The sequence below is a fragment of the Marmota monax genome, unplaced genomic scaffold (assembly GCF_021218885.2).
Source record: "Marmota monax isolate L192 unplaced genomic scaffold, Marmota_monax_Labrador192_F-V1.1 WCK01_AAM20220418_F8-fsc00014, whole genome shotgun sequence".
Taxonomy (NCBI): domain Eukaryota; kingdom Metazoa; phylum Chordata; class Mammalia; order Rodentia; family Sciuridae; genus Marmota; species Marmota monax.
The window spans coordinates 13394595-13413351 of NW_026695222.1; the positions used below are offsets into that span (position 1 = coordinate 13394595).

The window sequence follows — 18757 nt, forward strand, 5'->3', positions numbered from 1 at the left end:
TCCTCCAGCGCCCGCCCCAGCAGAGGGGAGGGACAGGAAAACTGCAGCACTGGTGGAGTTTCCGACCAGGCAGGAAAAAGAACAAAAGCAGCGGGCAGCAGAGGGGGGTGGCCGGGAGGGTGGCAGGAGGAGAGGGGACCGTCACCATGGAATATGAAGTCAAGAAAGGGAAGAAGGTACGTGGGAGTTTGAGAGGGACACAGGGTAAAGGAATGTCCCTGAAGCCAGGGATGGAGGAGACCAAGGGTGGGGGTGGCAAGTGGCCTGAGTGAAGTCTTCCTTCCTATTGTCAGGACCTCCCTTTCTACCAGACTCTCTCAACTCCCTGGCCTGTTTGTCCCCTTGTGGTGGCCTCTGCCGCCCCTGCACAGAAGGACAAGGTCTCCCCAGGCACGTGCTTCCCTGGTGTTCCTGGTGGCTCCCTCCTGCAACTTCAGAGGGAGGGACGCATGGCAGACCATTCCCCTGCTCCCGGACCAACCTGGACAGAAGGGCCCAGCGGTGGCAGTTCTGAGCTAGCAGCTGCCCTCCAGGGAGTCTCCACCTGCTCCCCTGCAGTGCTCCACCCACACCTGCCGCTCATTATCTTTGTACCAGGGCCAACTCCGAGGTCTCAGCCCTGGGGTCACCCCACCTTCACCCCTTCCTGACTCCGAGAACTTCTCTAGTCTGCTTTTCTGGGTGTCTTACCTTCTTGGGGTTCAGGGAGCTCCTCAGATTCCAACTCCCGTCCCACCCCCATCCGCACAGAGCCCTCTTTCCCCAAGAAGCCTGGGTCAGGGGCATTCTAAAGGACACCCATGTAATCTCTGGGCATCCAAACGTGTGTGAGTCCTGTCTTGGTTCGTTTTGTTGTTCTTGTTGTTTGTTTTGTTGTTTATTCTTGGCACCAGGGATTGAACCCAGAGGTGCTTAACCACTGAGACACATCCCCAACCCTTTTTATATTTTACCTTAGATCTTGCTAAGGTGCTTAGGGCCTTGCTAAGTTGCTAAGTTGCAATCCTCCTGCCTCAGCCTCCCAAGCCACTGGGATCACAGGCATGCACCACTGTGCCCAGCTGTTCATTCTTTTAATAGATATTTACTGTTGTGTGCCATGAATTGTGCCTGAGGCTGGTGAGGACGCAGAGGTGAGCAAAGTTAAATAAGGCCCCTGCTCCCTCCCTGGAACTCACAGTCTCCTGGGGGAAACAACTATTAATCAAAAAAAAAAAGGCAATGGATTGATCAACATAAAATTGCATAAAAGGCTCCATGCACAGTTCTAGGGGGCGGACTATCAGGGTCCTGGCCATTGACTGGTCAGTTTGAGCTGAGAGGTGATGGGTAGAAAGAAAGGGAGTGGGGAAGAGTGTTTTGAGCAGAGGAACATCACGTGCAAACAGCACGGCAGGAACGAATGTAGTGTAGGGAGAACTGAGAGGTGGCCACGTAGCTGGGAGTGGGGAGCCAAGAGGAGTGTGTAAGATGAGGCTGGGCCATTCAGGATCACCCCACCCCACCCCACTCACCTACGAGGGATGAAGTTGCAGCTCCAGGGGGCACTCAAGGCCCCTGACCCACACAATGACGGCTCACAGTCCTCTAGGATCATTCCTACCAGCCATCAGAGCTCCCTGGGGTTCGCCCCTGCTGCGCCCTCTGCTTGGAATGCCTTCACCCTGATATTTTGCTCTCATTCTCAGCGCTTCCACATACCCCATTCAGGCTCCATGACACAGGTTCTAGAACTGGGTGGGCATGTGTCAGAATCACCTGGAGAGCCTGACAAAATGCAGATCGTTGGGTCTCACCCCCACTCTCTGATCCAACGGGGCTGGCATAAGATCTGGGAATCTGCCTTTCTAACCGCCCTCTCCACCCCCTTGTCCCCCACCCAGGTGATACTGGCTGCGGGGCCATGCTCTGACCACTGGCTTAGATCCTGGCTACTGGAGCTATGGGGTGCAGACCCTAGCACCCACATCCACTGGCACCTTGTTAGAAATGCAGCCTCAGCCCCACCCCAGATCTACTGAATCAGAACTCGTGAGCACAGTATAGTCTGAGACTCAGGAGTTTAGGTCATTTATCACAAGCCCTGGAGGCAGGGCTGGGGAAACACCAGCGCAGGTCCAGTCACTGGCATGAATGAATGCTTACTGAGCAAATCCGTGGATGAACACATGCACCTGAACTGCGCATCATTTGTTTGTCCTTGTTCACCCTTGTTGTGGAATCTAAGTAACCACACTACACGTTCTGCACGCTCGCTGGGCTTCAGCTGGGCCACTACTGAAATCACCCAGGGACGCTTTACAAATCCTGATGTCTGGATTCCAGTTCCAGAATTTCTGATTCTCATGATTTGGGGTGTAGCTTGGACACCTGAAGTTTTAGAAGCTGCCCAAGTGGTCACAGATTGCAGCCAGGGTAGGGATGGCTGCTGTGAGGTATGGATGTCACACTGGGTCATGCATCAGAATCACCTGGAGGGCGTGCTAAACTTCAATTGCTGGGCCTCCAGTGTGGGGTGGGGACAGGGGGCCTGCATTTCTCTCAAGTGCCCAAGTGCCACCACTGGTCCAGGAACCACACATGACAACTGCTGCTTGAGAGAAGTGCTCAGACTTTCTTCTGGGGGGTAGGGGAGCTATAGGGGATTCAATTCAGGGGCACTTGGCCACTGAGCCACATCCCCAGCCTTATTTTGTATTTTTATTTAGAGACAGGGTCTCACTGAGTGGCTTAGTGCCTTGCTTATTAGTCTGTGCTGGGCCCTGGGATGCACATCTTTAACTTTGATCTAGGTCATTTTTTGTACAGGTGCCTCTGAATTAGACTTAAATTTACTTATTTCTAAATTTTAAGGAAACACAGAAGATAGCCTAACAAATACCTATGCACCTAACACTGGGCCACACCGACTACTTTTCTGTATTTGCTCCCATCTGGACCCATTTCTTACACCTGGCTGGAAGGGGCTATACCTTCCTGGGTGATCAGAATGGAGGTTTTGGAGTTGGACTGCCTGGAGTGAAATATTGATTCCACCACTACTAGCTGGTGACTTTGCCAGTTAACTTCCTGCCTGGGCTTCGTTTCTCCATCTGTAAAATGGGTACCCTTCCTACAGAGATTTTATGAGAATTAAATTTGGTCACGTAAGTAAAATAGCCAACAAGGCAAGCGATTGTCAAAGCCATTATCACTATTATTACTGTTATTCCCTCTGTCTCCCCCAGGGCTTTGTGTCCCCTATTCGAAGACTGGTGTTCCCCAAGGCTGCACGCCGTGCAGCCTTTCGGACCAGTGTGAGCCGCCGGCCCCTGCACTCAATGCCCCTTTATCCTCCCGACTACCTCATTGACCCCCAGATCCTTCTGTGTGACTACCTGGAGAAAGAGGTCAAGGTGAGTGTGGGATGTGAAGGGGTGGGAACAGCTTTGGGGTCAGGAGAGACCTTTTCTGTCCCCCACACCAGCTCCTGACCAGGCCTACCTCAACACAGGGGAAGCTGTGGCTCATGGGAAACAGGAGGCCTGGGTCCAAGTTAGCCACACCCCTCTGTTATGCTGTGCACCCCCAGCAAGAGACCTCCTTTCACTGAGCACCCGTGTTCCCATCTCAACATGGGCTCCTAACCTATTCCCAGGGGAGAGTGGCTAGGAGAGGGTTCCCTGCTCTGAAAATTCTGTTCTCCCATAATCTTTTACTACAATGACTTTGTGGTTGCTCTGATAGTGTCCAGGTTAAGAGCAAGCCACAAAGGACTCTTGACTACCTAGAAGCTTTATTTTTATTTCCAGGATACCATGAAGGAGCAGTAAGGGATCCTAATTTAGCTAGGGGAAGACTGCAAAGGGATAGAGTTGCAGATTTAGCAAACAGGCCACCTAGTTAAATTTGAATTTCAGATAAGCAATGAATACTTTTTTAGCATAAACATGTCCCAAATATTGTACATACTAACCATACCAAAAACCTAAAAACAAAATTCCTGTTGATATGAAATTCAAATTTAACTGGCATCTTGTACTTTATATGGTATATAAATACTGCACACTGACCAATTGTGCCATGGGAGCATCCCTGTATTTTATCTGGAAACCCTATACAGAGGGAAAAGCTAACCAATAAATCTACTTAAAAACTGGAGACTGAAATTTCATAGAGAATAAAAAGAAGAGGGAGGCTGGGCATGGTGGGGCACACCAGTAATCCCAGCAGCTCAGGAGGCTGAAGCAGGAGGATTCAAAGGTTCAAAGCCAGGCTTAGCAAAAGCAACGTTCTAAGCAACTCAGTGAGACCCTGTCTCTAAAAATAAAATACAAAATAGGGCTGGGGATGTAGCTCAGTGGCCAAGTGCCCTTGAGTTCAATCCATGGTACCCACCCGCCCGCAAAAAAAAAGGATGAATGGAGAAGCCTGGCCCAACCAGTGGTGCTTGCCTGTAATCCCAGCAGTTTGGGAGGCTGAGACAGGAGGATTGCGAGTTCAAAGCCAGCCCCAGCAACTTAGCAAGGCACTTAGCAACTCAGTGAAACCCTATCTCTAATAAAATATAAAAAAAAAAAAAGGACTGGGATGTGGCTCAGTGGTTAAGCACCCCTGGGTTCAATCCCCAGTAACAAAAACAGAATGAAAATTAATATGCTGATTTGAAGCATCATTTTTCTTTCTTTTTTGAGGGACAGGGTACTGGATATTGACCCCAGGGGCACTCTACCACTAAACTAAAGCCCAGCCCTTTTATTTTTTATTTTGATGTTTTTTGTTTCTTTGTTGTGTTTATGTGGTGCCAGAGATTGAATCTTGGGATGTTCTACCATTGAGCTACATCCCAGACCTTTTTAAAATTCTTATTTTAAAATTTATTATTTAAATTTATTTTTAAATTTATTATTTTAAAATTCATTAAATTGTTCAGGCTGTCCTTAAATTTATGATTCTTCTGCCTCAGCCTGCTAAGTAGTTAGGATTGCAGGCGTGCACCGCTACGCCGAGGTAGCACATCATTTTTCGGACAAAATGATATACTAATTTGACACCTTCTTTCCTTTTCATTTGACTTCTGTAAAGGAATCCTAAAAGGACAATTAATTTGTGGTCCATTTGGCAATGATGCTGGAGGTGGAGGCAGCCACTCAGGCTACAAGGAAATTCACAGGGGGTCAGTTCTTTCAAACTATAACAGTGGAGGCCAAGGATGTAGCTCAGGGGCAGAGTGTTTCATAGGAGAGCCCCTGGGTTCCCCTGCCAAATAAACAAAGCTATAGTAATGACTTTTGCTTCTTTACGGAACCTTATAGCTAAATGACCTGTGTTAAGGCAGTATCAACTAGCATTTGAGAGTGTGGGCTCTAGCATGTGGAGTCCAGTCTTGTCCCTTGTATAAACCTGAGTAGGTTTTTCTTTTTTTCTGTCCCCCCCACCCCCGGCCTTTTCACTTACCTAACATATGTGAGGTGCTGGGGCTTGAACCCAGGGCCTCACATATGTTAGGTAAGTGTCCTCTGGGCAGGATTTTTAGGCTTGCTGTGCAGTTTCATCCTTAGTGAGGATGAATGAGTGAGTGAACCATAAAGCACTCAGACCTGTGCCTGGCTTCTATTATGAGTTCAGTGAAATTTATTATTGGGTTATTATTAATTTAGGTATTTTTATCTCAGCCTGTCTTCACTGTGTCAGTAAGGAAGCCAGGGTCCACCAAGGTTTCAGAGTGACCTCTCTGTGCCCTCTCCTACTCCATTCCCCATCCAGTTCCTGGGCCACCTCACCTGGGTGACTTCCTCACTGAACCCCTCCAGCAGGGATGAACTCCTGCAGCTGCTGGACACCGCCAGGGTGAGGCTCTGGGGAAGAAGGAGGGCAGGGTCTCCCTCAGGTCCCCTTCTCCCTCTCCACCCTCCCCACTCTGGGTACTTAGGCGATCCGACCATCCCTGCAGCAGCTAAAGGAGCTGCCGCTGAAGACAACAGCGGAGCAGGACAGCATCTTGAGCCTGTCTGCCCGCTGCCTGCTGCTCACCTGGCGCGACAATGAGGAGCTCATTCTGCGCATTCCGACGCACGAGATCGCCGCCGCTTCCTACCTACAGGACGACGCGCTGCACCTGCTAGTGCTTAAGACCGGTACAGCATGCAGGACCCTGCCGCGGGAGGACCGAGAGGAGAGCAGAGAGAGAAAGGGCCTAACCTTTAGTCTTGGGAATGGGCGTGACCTGCGGCAGGGCTGGGGCTTGAGGCCGGGAGGGAGGTTATGGAAAAGGCCTGATCACAATACCCTGAGACTAGCGGCAGGCGGAAGAGACCCTGTGCAAGTAGACTGAGCCCGAGGTTGAGTGACAGTGGGCCTGACCGCTTTCCTGATGGAGCAGTGGAAGGATGGAGAAGTCGGAAACCTGAGGCCAGGGAAAGGCCCTAAGTTAAAGCGAGTGAAGGAAGGGCAGGGTGACCGCAAGACCTGACCCACGGGTTAGGGGAGCCTCCAGGCCTGAGGGCGGGGCCACGCGCCGGGTGCGCGGCTAGTGTCCGACCACTAGGGCGGGGCCAGGGGCGGGGTTGAGGAGACCCGAGAACTCGGAACTCAGGTCGCAGGGGGCGGAGGCGGCGTTAAAACTGGGACGTGGTCAGAATTAAGGGCATAGCATAGAGGCAGGGTAATTGACCACCAATCTCAAGTCAGAGGGCAGATCTGAGGCCAGGGCGTTGGGGTGAGGTGAGGAGGGTAGGAGCGGCTGGGCCACCACCCCGAGGCCGGGGGTGGAGTCAAAACCAGGGAGGAGTCAGGCCGCGCGCCTGGCGCGAAAGTAAGCGCAGAGTGAGGTGGAGAAGAGCTGCACAGCCGGGTGGTCAGGGCGGGCCTTGGGCCAGGGGCACCCGACTCCAGAGCGGCTGGAGAGGTCCTCCAGGTGGCCTCGGGAGGAGCCCCTTAGCTGCGATCTCCTGCAGCTGACCGCCCCCGGCTTCTCCTAGGTCTGGGCGTGGACCCGGTGCCGGCCGGCGTGGACGCTAGCCCCGGTGGTGCGGGGCGTGACCCGGGCCCGCCGGGCGCAGCGCCCGAGAAGCGGCGGGTGGGCACCGCGGAGCGGCGCCACACCATCTGCAGCCTGGACTGGCGGATGGCGTGGGGCGGGGGCGCGAGCGCCGAGGCTCGGGCGGGGGGCGGCGGCGGAGGCAGCCTGGAGCGCCAGCGCGCAGGGCCGCGGGCGTCCGGCAGCTGGGAGCGGCGGCAGACGTTCAGCGGCAGCTGGGAGCGGCGACACACGGGCGGCGGCGGCGGCGCGGGCAAGCCCGGCGGCAGCTGGGAGCGGAGGCAGGCGGGCAGCGGCGGGGGCAGCTGGGAGCGGCGCCACCCAGGTCTCAACCCGCTGGACCCTCAGGACCCCAGCCCCGACGCCTACTGCAACCTTGTCATCCTGGCTGTGGCTAACAGGGTGAGCCCGAGGACACCTGGGGAACACTGTACCCGCTCCCCCCCTCTCCTTTCACCAGATCCTGGGATCTGCCTTTTCCTTCCTTCAGCCCCACCCAGGACTTAGGTGTGCCCATGACTCCCACCCTATGCCCTCTGGGACACATCTCCCTGGGTCCCACAATGGGACGAAAACAAAATGGCCAATACACTTGATAGTAACCCTCTCCTCAAGCCCAGCTTCTGCTACAGTACAATGTCAGCACCACCACAATAACAATCACGAGGACACTAAGACCAGCACGAATGGAGTGCCAAACCTCAGCAGACGGGAGATGGCATTAGTATTTAAATTTCAAGGCAATATTTAGTGGCAAATAATATAGCTATTTCCATTCTGTAGGGACAGAAACAGATCCAGAGATATGGTAACCAATGCGAGGTTGCACGGGAAGCAGATGATGACTTCAAGATTCAAACTTAGGAAGTTCAGAATGCATAGAGGAGCACATGTGGCGAGCAAGGCAGAAGACATAACTGCCCTTCTTGCCTTCCCACCAATCTCCCTCATTCTCCACATTCACCCTTGCTCTTATTCATTTGATTGTGTGTATTGAGTGCCCGGCATGTGCTAGACATTGGGCTAGGTGCTACGGATGCAGAGGTGAGCAAGACATTTGGTGTCCTCCCTTGCCAGCACACAGGCTAGCTGGCACTTTCAAGCCCTGAGCCTTCTAAGCTTTCCTCTGCCTTAGGGCCTCCAGCTGTCTTCTTGCTCTGTATAAGCAGGAGTGAACAAAACAGAGGTGGTGCCTGGAGGGAGAGGTGAACAGTCACCAGGAATCTACACACAACAAGATTCCCTCCCCTTGAGACACTCACTTGGGTCTAGCTCTACACATTCTGGTTTTCCTCTGCCTCCCTGGCTCCTTCTCCAGAGCTGTTTCTCTTCTCTGCAACCTCTGAAAGTTAGAGTGCCTCAAACATTATCCTGGATCTTCATCCCTTGGCCACACTTATTTCTCGGTGATCTGTAGTCCCTCAGCATGTGTGTATGTCTCTATGTTGGCAGTACTGGGAGTTAAACCCAGGGCCTCGCACATGGTATTCAAGAGCTCCACCACAGACTGCCTCTCCAGTTTTCTTTTCTTTTTTTAACTTTTTTTTAAAAGTGGACACAATGTCTTTATTTTTACTTTATGTGGTGCTGAGGATCCAACCCATTGCCTCACGTATGCTAGGCAAGCGCTCTACCCCTGAGCCACAACCCCAGCCCTTTTAACTTTTATTTTAAGACAGTTTCCTGCTAAGTTGCCAAAGTTGGCCTTGAACTTGCCATCCTCTGCCTCCGTCTCCCAAGTAGCTGGGATTGCAGGCAAGCACCATCATGCCCACCTGGTCTCGTGACTTTTAAAACACTGGGACCCCCATAATTTCATCTATCACCAAATCTCTATTCAGCCTCTCCATTCCAAGGTCTAATGACCATCTCAAGCCTAATGCATCCAAACCTGAGCTTTGGATCTCCTCCCCCAAACCTGAGGACCTTGACCTCCCTGTCTTGGTGACTGGCAGCTTCATCCTTCTGTTGCTCAGGCAGAAACCTTGCAGTGGTGCTTGGCTTCCCCTTCTCTCCCTCCCTCCGTTCCCCTTTGCACACACCCACACCCTGTGTGCTCTTGTCAATAAATCCTGTTGACCCTATTTTTCAAATATGACCAAAACCCACTTCTGCATCTTCCATTGTCCCCACCTAGACCCACATGCCATCTTCTGTCACTGGAATCATGATGTCATCCCTTCGCTGGCTCAGCCCTTTCTTATAGTCTGCTCCCCTACAGAATCAGAGCAGTCCTGTTAACACAGAAGTCACATCATATCACTGCTCTGAATCTTCCAGTGGCTCCTTCTTTCACTCAGAGTAAAAGCCAACATCCTTACAATTGCTTAAAAGGGCATCAAGCTCCAGCCATGACCCCCAGCCCCTCTCTGGCCTCACCTCTTTCTACTCCCGCCACCTCCACACTTTATTCCACTCTAGCCAGACTGACCTCCTTGTAGAGTGCAAGAGACCTGTGTGTTCTGGGTGGCTCTCTGTGGTACCCCTGGCACCTAGAACCATGCCTGGCACATAATAAGTGCACATTAAATACCAATTGGCTGAATGAATAAATTAATGCATCTTACATTATACCTTGCGTGGGGACTAGGAAGGAAATAAGCAGATTGGGAGAGGGGAAAGTGAGTTTGTGCTTTTCAAACTGAAGGGCAAGGAAGAGGAAGGAGTCGGCAGAGGGATGGGCCTGGAAATCAGATTCCACACAGAGGTGACAGTGTTCACTGTCTACCCCACTGGCCTGTGGGGATTTTAGGGTAGAGGGCCTGGCCTAGAGCTTGCCACATAATAAGATGAAATGAGAACTTGTGGAATGAGTAAATAAATAAGAGTTGCTCTCCAGGGTGTCTGAGCCTCTGGGCTCCTTTCTGAGGCATCGTGGTGCCCAGGAGGGTAAAGGAGTTAGAGTCAAAAACCACACGTGCTGCCAGTTTTATCTAATGCCACAGACCTACTCTCTGAGCCCAGGCAAATCACTGAACCACTCTAAATCTTAGCATCTTAACTATAAAATAAGGATCCTCTCTGCTCTGTCCACTCTGTAGGGTCATTGTAAGGATCAGTCCTGGTTTAATGATTAGTAATTCCTCATAACCCCCGAATGCCTATCCTGAGTTACATTTGAATTTATACCTTAGACTTTTTAGAGACACAAAATAGATAATAGCTGCAAGAAAGTATTCTGTTTTCATTAATTAATGCTTTCTTTTGTGTCTCTGCTTAAACACATAAAGATGTGAATTCTTCAAAGAATGTGCAGTCTCAAAAAAAGTTTTACCCAGGAATTTGAATTCCTTCCTTCAACCAGAGAATGAAGTTTATGTATTCATTCTACTTTGATTTTCACACTGAATAACGGGAAGCTCTTATCTAAATATGGCATCCAGTAGTAGTAACTATGTTGAGGTTAAAATCTTCATACTTTTTTTTTTGATACCAGGGATTGAACTCTGGGGGACTTAACCACTGAACCACATCCCCAGCCCTATTTTGCAGAGACAGGGTCTCACTGAGTTGCTTAGTGCTTCATTTGTTGCTGAGGCTGGCTTTGAACTCGTGATCCTCCTATCTCAGCCTCCCGAGTCCCTGGGATTACAGGCGTGTGCCACTGCGCCCGGCATCTTCATACTTCTAATAGCGCCTCCTTCTCTCTGGATCTCAACTTTTGTACCTGTATTAAGTTAAATTGGAGGTTAATCTATTATTATTACTATTATTATTTCAGTACTGAGTACTGAGTCTGGGGGAAGTTTATCACAGAGCTACAAGCATGGTCTATTATTATTATTATTATTATTAAAGATAGGGTCTCACTAAGTTGCTGAGGGTCTCACTAAGTTGCCCAGGCTGACCTTGAACCTGCAATCCTCCTGATTTGCTGAGATAACCAGCATGTTCCACTCTGCCTGGCAGATTACAGTTCTTTTTGATAAGTTTCAGGACTCCCATAAATTGGAGTACATTTTTCATGGCAGAGAAGACAGAGTTCTCTGGATTCTATAAAGAAGTCATGAAACCCAGAGAGTGGCCATATAATTTTGATGGGAACATCTCTGATATTGATTTAAAGGGGCCCACAGGCGAGTGCCTCGGAGCCTGCCCATTGCGTTTGAGGAGGCGGCAGGCTTCCTGGTGGTGGGGAGGGCCTGAGCTCTGCTCTTCCTCCCTGGACCAGGATGCCGCCGAGGAGTCCTGTGCGCTCATCTGTCAGGTCTTCCAGATCATCTATGGAGACCAGAGCATCGAGTGTGTGGACCGGGCTGGTTACCACTACACGTCCACACCTGACCGGCCATGGCTCTGCAGCCGCAGTGAGTACCGGGGTCCCTGGCCTCCCCTTCTGTGCAGCATCCTCAGAGGTAGGGGAGGAAGGATGGCCCAGGACTCAAGGCTAGTGAAGGCCTTTAGGGATCCTAATCTCTGCCAAAATTACAGTGTCCCCTTAATATGTAGATAAAATAAAATGTTGATCTTCATGATGACCTCAAACCTGGTTCCATCAAAGATGTTCAGGATGCCCAGTTCAGATTGAGCTCCTCACACTTGAACTTTTCTCTTTTTGTTTTGGATACTTTACCAAATCCAAGCATATGAACTATCTTTCTGAACCTTCCAGTCTCACTTGGCTCCTAGATCAAAACCAATATTTGCAGATGGGACCTTGGATACAGTCGAGGGCTGAAATGAGAATGAGATTAACAGAGGCATTTATTGATCACCGACTATCAAGTTGATATTCAGGTGTCAAATCTTATTCAATCCTCATAGCAACTTATCTGCCCTCTTGGCCTCGCACAGGACAGGTCCATCACAAGGGATGTAAGAACCCTTGGGGCCTTATGATTGCAGTTTTACAGATGAGGACACTGAGGCCCAGAAGAGTCAATAGTAAATTGACTATTTCCTATGGTAGGTTACGTAGTTGGTGTCAGTGTCAGGATTCAAACCCAGATCTGTTGGATTCAAAAGCTTCTATTTGCAACAACCTCACTTCTCAGGGCCACTAAGTGAACTCTAACCACAGCCCCCAGAAGTGTAGTACCTGTTTGTGTAGCTCCTGCAACAGGGCTCCCGTTCTTGTCTTTAGAAGTCTCTCCTACCAGTGGGAGCTGGGACAGCTCTCAACTCTCCCAGGGATGACAGTCAAGTGAATGAGATCATTCAACAGTTTCAACAAATATTCCTGAGTGCCTACCACGTCAGATCCAGTGACGTGGATACACTGATGGGCAAAACCAGAGGTGGCCCCCTCTTCTCAAAGCTTTGTGGCTGAGGCAGCCTGACAGTAATCAAATAACTGCACAAATAAATGTGTAGCCAGACAGTGCTGTGAGAGCGTTAATGAGAAGCCAGCCTCACCTGAGGAGTGACACTGAGTGAGCTCAGCCCAGAGGCTAGGGACAATTCCTGGAGGATGGGACAGCACTCTGGAAAGAGGCATATTCTCTGAAAATAGTGCTGTTTTCCTCTGACGGTGTTGACTTCTTTTCCCCTCATAAGATTCTTCTTGTCTTGCCTCAAACACACAGTTTACAACCACCGCCCACACTGACCCTTCCCCTGCTATTCCCAAGGCCCCTGGTGGGCAGGCAGGAAGGTGCTATTGACCATGATTGGGGAGGAGAGTTGCCCAGAGGAGCCAGGGATCCTGGTGCCACTTTGCCACTCTGATAGTCCCTCTGTGTCTGGTCTAGGTGACAGCTGCCGGACAGATGGGACTTACGCCTATGACGCGGACTTCAGCTGCTGCAGCTCCTTGTAGGTACCGTCCTTGTCAGGGACTCCACTCTTGCTTCCCCACCCCTGCACAAATGAGGTCACTCTTCATGAGAGGGTAAGAGAATATGACCCAGCCTTAATTTGGGTGGAGATGCAAGGCACTGTGAGGGGAGGTGATATGAGCCCTGGGCTCTGGTGAGTTTATAGCATCCAGGGGACAAGAACCCAGACTGGGTCCACATAGGTCTGCCGTTCTCTCCCAGCTATCCAGACATGGTGGCCTGCAGGGTCAAAATCACAGCTAAAGCCAAAAATAATTTTACTTTACTTTAGTTTGGGGTCTGTATAATTTAAAACCCTAAAAAGAAGAGTAGCTGAAAAAAGATTGAACTTTTTTTTTTCTTGTGTTTTACATAAAATAGAGCAGGAGTTCAGGGCCTCAGCGCCTTTCAGGGACCCACACCCTCTTTTCCTGCCACACCCTCCTTAGTGCTTGCTTCTATCCTCGGGGTCACCTCATGGATCAGGATAGTGGTCGGAGCTCCAGCCATCACAGTAGCATGCTAGAGGCCTCTTTTAAAACTTCTGTTGGATTCCCACTCAGCAACTTCTGCTTCCATCTTATTGGTCATCTGATTGGTCACATGGTCATTACATTATCTGCAAGCAAGACTGGAACATGGAGGATTTAAAGAAATTTCAGTTGGGAACACTGCCCAGGGGTCTGTTTTGGGTGACTGACTGTCCCAGTTTGCTCGAGAATGAGGGGTCTCCCAGGATATGGGATTTTCCGTGGTAAAAGAACGTCCTGGGAAAATCCATGTCAGCTGGTTACCCTGGCCATGTTACTGAGGGCTTTGGGTTGGTGAATAGCAGTGCTTGCCGGTTATATATGCCCCCCTTTTTTCTCTTTTCTTGTTCTTCCTTTTTAGTGGCAATAGATTTGCCTTCTTAAGATTCTGTACCCCTTAGGCTAGTCCATCAACAACCTGATTCTGCTACAGAGACGAAAATCATGGTAATGCCTAACATTTTTTGAGCTTGCTATGTGCCAAATGCTCTCTATAATGCACTTCATTATTTTTTTAGTGGCTACATAGCAACATTATAGCTGCTACTATTTACTTATTCCATAGAGTCCGTGATTCTAAATACCTTACAAATAAGAATTGCTCTCATTCCTCAAGGACACCGATTTCCATCCTCCCACTTTACAGATGGAGAAAACTGAGGAAAAGGGAAAGTTCAGCTTTCCAAGGGTGAAACACCTAGTAAGTGGTAGCCTGGGAGATGAACCAGGAGTCCACACCCTCACCCAGGAAGCTGTCCTGCTTCTCTGGAGGTAATAATGCAAGGTGGTTCTAGAACAATTTAGAGACTAGGGTTGATATTTTATTAAGTCATAGTTAGTTAGCACCTTCTACATGCCAAGCACTGTCCTGTGTGCTGGAGATACAGCAGGAAAAGACAGAGGGCAAGAGCCATGCCTGGCACACAGTAAGTACTCAAAAAGAAGAAAATCAAAATCCCTGCTCCTGCCAAGTTCTCAACCTAGCACAAGAGGCAATGGCCTGTCGGGCAGCGGTGAGCATTAATGGTACTAAGCCCCGAAGAGAAGCCAGGCAGGAGAGACTGAGAGGACCACACTCATCCGGGGAGACAGGAAGGCCTCATGGAGCTGATGACACCAGAACCAAGACCTGGAGGGTGAGGACAGGCTGTTCCATGCAGAGGGAAGAGCAAGCTCAAACCTTCCGAACAGAATGGAGCTTTGTGTGTTGATGAGCAGGCGAAAGGCCATGTGGCCACGCAAGAGGGTGTGGGGGAGGCAGTGGTCAGTGGGAATGTTGGGTGGAGGATCTGGAAAGGGCTGCATCTGGAAAAGGTCTAACCTGGTTTTGAGGGGATCATGGAAGGTCTCCCTGAGGAGGCGACATTTGGAATCAAAGGATGAACAAAAGTTAGCTTGAGCCAGGCTCTGTGGTCCATGCCTATAATCCCAGCAGCTCAGGAGGCTGAGTCAGGAGGATCACAAAATTCAAGGCCAGACTTAGCAACTTAGCATAACTCTGTCTCAGAACAAAATTTTTAAAAAGGGCTGGGGGATATAGCTCAGTGGCAGAGCACCCCTGGGTTTGATCCCCAGTATCCCTCTCCTCCCCCCAAAAAAAGAGCTTGAGCAAAAGGAAATGGAAGAGAGGTATTTGGACAAAGGGAAGAGCTTGGGCAAGGACCTCTGGGAGTGTTAGAAGTAAAAGGAAGCCAGGCGCAGAGGCGCTCACCTGTAATCCCAGTGGCTCAGGAGGCTGAGGCAGGAGGATCGAAAGTTCAAAGCCAGCCTCAGCAATGGTGAGACCCTGAGCGACTCCTTGAGACCTTGTCTCTAAATAAAATACAAAGAAGGCCTGGGGATGTGGCTCAGTGGCCGAGTGTCCCTGAGTTCAATCTCTGGTGGAAGGAAGGAAGGAAGGAAGGAAGGGAGGGAGGGAGGAAGGGAGGGAGGAAGGAAGGAGACCAGAACAAAAAGAGCAAGAGGGAACAAGTGAGGGACAAGGCTGGAGAGGTCCCAGAGGTCAGATCATGCAGTGTCTTGGAAGCCAAAACCGCCTTGGATGGGCCTGAGGCCTCATCCTAGACCCCACAGCAGTGATGGCTGACCCCACCCACCTGAAGTGCACCCCAGGGAGAAGAGCCAGTGAGTGGCAAGTGAAGGCCCCTTTCCTCCTGTCCCTACAGCAATGGCTCCCAGGACACATTTGAAGCGTGTTACAGCGGCACGTCAACTCCTTCTTTCCACGGTTCCCACTGCAGTGGCAGTGACCACAGTGGCCTGAGCCTGGAGCAGTTGCAAGATTACATGATCACGGTGAGCTGGGGCAGCTGGGGACAGCACGGGCTGCTTCCTGAGATGTTGAGAGCCACAGCCAAAGGGGCCCCAGCAAACTTCCAGCTGCCAGCACGGGCCCGGGCCATTTTATCTTAGAGTGACATTGGAGAGGGAAGTAGATACACATAGGTGCATTTTGGGAATCGTGCACAGCTCAGCCATGCGACCAGCACGCTAGCTTCATAATAGAGGTTCGAAACATAGAAATTAACTAGTGAGTTCAAATTAAAGAGACATGACTCTCAATTTACCTTTTATGCCCAGCTCAGAGACAGCTCCTCCCAGCTCCTGTCTCTAGCCACCTGATGGGGTAGCGAGGTTTACACAAGAGGCCAGTAAGAGAGAGAGAAACTCGCCAGGGAGTGAGCTTTTTTGGGGAACAAAAAATTCAGGGGAAAATTCCATCCAATGAAGGTCGAGGGGGGCAGCATTCCAAGGTCATGGTCAGTGATTGGTTTTCAGGTCAGTGGTCAGGCACACCCCCACACGGACAAGCCCTCGCACCTGGGGAAGGGTGGGGAAGGCTCTGACACAGTGTGTCTAAGCGCCTCACACCCAGCCAGAGAGGTAGCTCAAATCCTGTTCGAGAACGGCTTCCCACACACAGCCCTGCTGGAACTGACAAAGCAGGGGACCTTGGAGGTCAGGGACCGAGATGAAGAGTAAAACCGAGGGCAGCTTGTGAAAGGCCTTGGCGCATGTCAGGCCACCAGCATTCACTGGGTGTTTGCCAGACACTACTCCAACACCTTCAACAACCCTAAGAGAGGAGCCACCGTCATCCTCAGTTGCAGAGGGGGAAGGCAAGAATTGGAGGTTGGGACCTACCGGAGATCATAGAGGTCACCCAGGGAGCTAGGATTTGGACTCAGGCAGCTTGAATCGAAATCCCATTCTTGGATGTAGCCCAACAGGGCTGGTGTCCCCTGAGAAGGTCATGAAAGAATTTTTGGAGGAGGGCTCGTAGAGAGGGCTCTGGTTCTCTCAGGCAGGGGTTGGGTGGGGTTGCTCTCTGGGACTGATCTCCAGGGGTGTCGTCCACAGTTGCGGAGTAAGCTGGGGCCCCCCGAGATCCAGCAGTTTGCACTGCTGCTGCGGGAGTACCGCCTGGGCCTGCCCATCCAGGACTACTGTGCCGGCCTGCTGAAGCTCTACGGAGACCGTCGCAAGTTCCTCCTCCTAGGTGAGCCCCTGACCCTCCCAGGCTTTGGCTAAGGCTCTTATTTGGCCCTTGATGTCAGCAATCCAGCACCACCTTGGAGTATTTCCTCCTTATTCTTCTGGCCAAGATCTTGAGACTATAGGGTAGACAAGGAGACTGAGGTGCAGAGAAGGGAAGGGCCTTGAAACAGAGCTAGGAAATGGCTTATAAGAAAAACAGGACCCTGGTACAGCCATTTTATCTTAGAGTGATAAGGGAGAGGGAGACTACAAAACTTGTCCAAGGTCATACAGCTAGTAAGGATGACTATAACAATAGGAATACTAATACTGAAAAGCTAACAGGTGTTTGGCAGTTACCATGTGCCAAATATCTGGTTGAAAGCCCCCAGTTCTGGGAAGTAGATACTATTTGTCCCCATTTTACAGGTGCAGAAAGTGAGGCTCAGAGTAATTAATTAAAGTCATGTAGCTAATATGTGGAATATAGCAATCATAAGAACAATATATTAAGCAAGTTAACACGTAGTGAGCATTGACTGTGGGCTGAGCTTCTCATCATTATCTGCCCAGAGTTAAGGACCGCGGGCAAAGCCTCACAGTGATTGGCAGCGCAGGGATTTCAACTTAGATTTCCAAGGAGGGAGCGGCCTCTGTGGGAGGGGAAGCAGCTGAACCCCAGGAATCACTGTACCCCGCGGCCTGCAGGGATGCGGCCCTTCATCCCGGACCAGGACATCGGTTACTTTGAGGGCTTCCTGGAGGGTGTGGGCATCCGTGAGGGCGGCATCCTCACCGACAGCTTCGGCCGCATCAAGCGCAGTATGAGCTCCACGTCAGCTTCCGCTGTGCGCAGCTACGACGGTGCAGCCCAGCGGCCCGAGGCGCAGGCCTTCCACCGGCTACTGACCGACATCACGCACGACATCGAGGCTCTGGCCCCAGACGACGACGATGACGATGATGAGGAAGATGAGTCCAGGGATGGAGGCGATGCAGCTGAAGACAACTACCTGTGACTTCCGCCCATGAAGAGGGAGTGCAAGGGGTGACCCCACAGCCAGCCCCTGAATCTCCCTCACTTTTTCATGTGGAACCCCATCCCGGGGACCCCTAGTCACACCCTGGTCACAGGTTTCCACTGCCGGGGTTTCCATCCCTGCCCTCGGGGCTCAGCATCCTGCAGTACTGATAGCTTCCTGCAGGGGGCGTGCGAAGCGGGGCCCTAAAGCACCAGAGGGTCTCCCAGGGTTCGGCAGGCGCGTCTGCTGCCAGACCCAGAGGATGGGCAGCGGCCCTGCTTTGTCCCACTGTCCCCTGGGAGCGCGGCTCCAGGACACCCTTCCCTTCTGGGGACTTCGAATCCCCGCAGCTTTCTGGAGGCTGAGGGATGAAGAGTAGCTCCACCTGCTGGCCGACTGAGAAGAGACTATCCCGTTCACTACCCGGCAACACCACCACCACCATCCCCGCCCCCCCCCAAAAAAAAGAAAGGAAAAAAAAAAGAAATCCAGAACTCAGAGACCTCTGTTTGCCCAATTTTACTGACTGAGAAACAGAGCCAAAAAAAGGGAGGGATTCTCCTGATCCTGTTTAGCTATGATCTCCCATTTCTCATCTCTGTAATCATTTCAGCCCTAACAATTTTCAAGAAGATGGTAAAGGTCAAGACCCTAGTGCTGGGCCTAGCACATGGTAGGCACTTTACAGTAAAGGCTGTTCCCTTCCACATGGAACACTTTTTGTGTCAGTTTACGCGTCTGGCCTTGGAGCCATAGGGCGGGAACTGAGGTGGGTGAGATGTTAAGAAGACTGTCAGGGGGCTCAATTTGGTGGGGGAGGAGTCTCCTTTAACAACGCTCTTACACACTGGCTCTGTGCCTAAACCCCAGACCAGAGAACAGCCAAAACTCTGTGAACAACATCCTGGGGTCTGGGAAAGTCAAAGAAATCTGGAAGCAGGGGTAGAGACCTAG

The 18757-nt window shown here is 51.0% G+C and overlaps 1 protein-coding gene across 2 annotated transcripts; it reads left to right on the forward strand.

The window, feature by feature from the left end:
- The first annotated feature begins 98 nt into the window (after positions 1-98).
- Ccm2l (CCM2 like scaffold protein) lies at positions 99-18517 on the forward strand. 2 transcript variants are annotated; one of them, XM_046433617.2, is made up of 10 exons: positions 99-176; positions 3228-3395; positions 5746-5829; positions 5912-6116; positions 6960-7420; positions 11190-11325; positions 12709-12772; positions 15470-15599; positions 16665-16803; positions 17490-18517. In XM_046433617.2, exons 1-10 carry the CDS (start codon positions 147-149, stop codon positions 17798-17800), a joined length of 1728 nt encoding a protein of 575 aa, XP_046289573.1. In that variant the 5' UTR covers positions 99-146; the 3' UTR covers positions 17801-18517. The 2 variants fall into 2 exon arrangements, with proteins under 2 accessions (XP_046289573.1, XP_046289574.1); XM_046433618.2 differs by having other exon boundaries at positions 5933-6116.
- The last annotated feature ends 240 nt before the right edge of the window (positions 18518-18757 follow it).